Below are 2,528 nucleotides of genomic sequence, written 5' to 3' on the forward strand. Positions count from 1 at the left end.
CTTCAATTGCTTCGCTCGAGGTTGTCACTTAAGGAGGGGCAGATGCAGCACATATGTAGGCGACGAGTGGGCCGACGTGAACAATCCCCAAAACGTGGCTGACTTAACGGATGAATTGACGCAACTCACACAAAGACACCAAGGCAAAGCAGCCGTTTCCGCGAAAAGTGTAACCGGCCCTTACGCGCGTTGGTCGGATGCAAGCTGCACGCTGGATTGCCGTAGACCTTACCAGACGCGGCACCTACACAACGTCACGCGTGCACACCATTGGCCTCTGAACGCACCATGATCGCCAGGGCCCAACTAGAAAGAGCTTGCCGTGTCGGTATTTTGTGCCATTGGAGTTTGGGCGCGGCGACGTCACATGGAACATTGCTTGGACTGAATCACGATGCACTTTTTTTATCTTGCAACTACGACAGGATGCTTCCCCGCTTACCACGATAGACGGTTACTTTTGTGTGATAGGCTGCTTCGATGCGCTAGTTCTAGACTTTATCAAACCCTGAAGGTCAGCCATGCTCCCCACCACCACCTACTTTGATTAGCGAGATACTACTGCAGGGCTTCAAGGTTCTCACCATCGATCCAGAACACAGGAAGCAAGACACGACATCGAGCCTGAACACATCTTACAGAGCCCCGCCTGTTGAGTAATTCGCTTAACCACTGCAGTAAACTATCACGCCAAAAAATACACAAGACCGGGAGCGCATCCCACCTCCAATCACAGAGATCCCGAAAATGGCTGGCACCGGCAAGACCTTTGTGGTGGAACATCTGGACCCTGAGCTCGAGGAATGGTCATCTCTTGAGTACTCCAGTATCGCGGCGGAGTCACATGCATCCGGCGCACAGTTCTTGCTGTCTTCAGTGCCGGCTTCGTTGAAGCTACCAGCCAACCTACAGGGCGCCAAGGGACTCAATGTCGAGACAAGAGGTATTGAAGAGATCTATGCCGACAAGAAAGACAAAGTGTGTCTGCTGGATCCTGCCGCAGCCAAGGACTTGAGTCCAGAAGATGGCGAGACTTTCGACATCTTCCTGTTCGGCGGTATACTTGGTAAGCATCCGCGCTCATCCAGAGAAGAAATGCAATGAAAAGGACTGACTCTCGACTAGGAGACGACCCACCACGAGGTGTGTGATTGTCGCTATTCTTCCAATGTGTACAGGTGACTAACATATTCCTAGACCGCACTTCGGAGCTGCGCAAGAAGGGATATCAAGGACGTCGCTTGGGACCAGTACAGATGACGACTGACACAGCAGTACGTGTCACGAGGATTTGCGTGCAAGACAAGGGTATGCCAAACAATTCAGACGCTGATGCATGTTGCTGACGAGGCGCAGTACCCGTCGACAAGATCCCGTACATCGACCATCCTGATCTCAAGATCAACAAGAACGAGAGCACGCAAATGCCGTTCCGCTACGTCAAGGACGACAACGGCGAACCTATCATGCCCAAGGTAAGCGTATGCCTACGCCATGTTCCAGTACGCGATGTTAATCGGATGCACAGGGAATGCGTGAGTTGATCGTCAAAGACTCAGCCAAGAGCCTGAACGATCTCTTCTGAACACGGGCTGCCTTCGCATCTCGGGCGCGCATCTTCGCGTACCAACAGCGCGGAAGATGAGCATGCGCCACTGTGGCACACAGTCATCAACGATCATTGACATGTACCGCTTGCGGGAATTCCAAAAAAGCATTTCGAGGTTTAGAAAGGGGTCCGCGGTGTAGTACTAGGCGGGACTCTAGCTCTCTGTCGGGGCATCGACCAGACGGACCGAATCGGATGCTGTGGTGCTCTAGAACGTCTTTCACGTTGGCGCGGAATGACGGCATAACGAGTTGGTGCTAGAGGAATAGTAGTCTACGTAGTCCAAAGAGTTATTGTCAGCCCGGCGAACCTTGGGACGTGAGATTGACAACTGCATGCGAACATCGGCGGCTAGGGACGCGTGTACATTTTATTTGGGGTTCGCATTCGGAAGATTTGCGGCCTGAGGACGGAGCTGACACATGTGTGAAGCATGAGTGAACGCTCCATCGTGTCAGATAGTGGCTACACCTTATCCGACTATTAGATTTTTGTAGGTGACTATAGCCGCTAGCTAGTTAGAGTTATTAGAAGCAGAATAAAGCGTAGGCAATAGTTAGATTAGATAGAATTATTCTCTATATAGCTTAGCGTACTACACACAGAAGAAAACTAAAATCTAGCTCTAAAACGTATTAATAATATATTTATATCTTATCTTTGTAGAAACTATAAAGGCGCTAGTACTCTCTCTACTAGTATTTAACGCTAAGTAGCTTAAAGTACTTTTACTACCTTTTAAGAACGCGTTTAAAGACTTAGATATAGCCTTCTTAGACCTTAGAATAGCTAATAATATACTAAGTAAAGAGAGTAACCTTAAGCTAATTTAATCTATATACTACTTATAACGTCTTTATATTACGTTCTTAATATAATTTAAAAGAACTCTATCTTACTCTCTATAGGTAGTAATAGC

At 48.5% G+C, this 2,528-nt stretch overlaps 1 protein-coding gene across 1 annotated transcript; it reads left to right on the forward strand.

The window, feature by feature from the left end:
- Positions 1-747: 747 nt before the first annotated feature.
- J4E83_006413 (uncharacterized protein) lies at positions 748-1,585 on the forward strand (the record flags this gene model as incomplete). Its single annotated transcript, XM_049333326.1, has 5 exons — positions 748-1,066; positions 1,126-1,143; positions 1,198-1,308; positions 1,357-1,475; positions 1,529-1,585. The coding sequence occupies 5 exons, from the start codon at positions 748-750 to the stop codon at positions 1,583-1,585; spliced, it is 624 nt and encodes a 207-aa protein (XP_049187502.1).
- Between the last annotated feature and the right edge of the window lie 943 nt (positions 1,586-2,528).

Source organism: Alternaria metachromatica, assembly GCF_023757995.1.
Source record: "Alternaria metachromatica strain BMP 0045 chromosome Unknown scaffold_14, whole genome shotgun sequence".
NCBI classification, from domain to species: Eukaryota; Fungi; Ascomycota; class Dothideomycetes; order Pleosporales; family Pleosporaceae; genus Alternaria; species Alternaria metachromatica.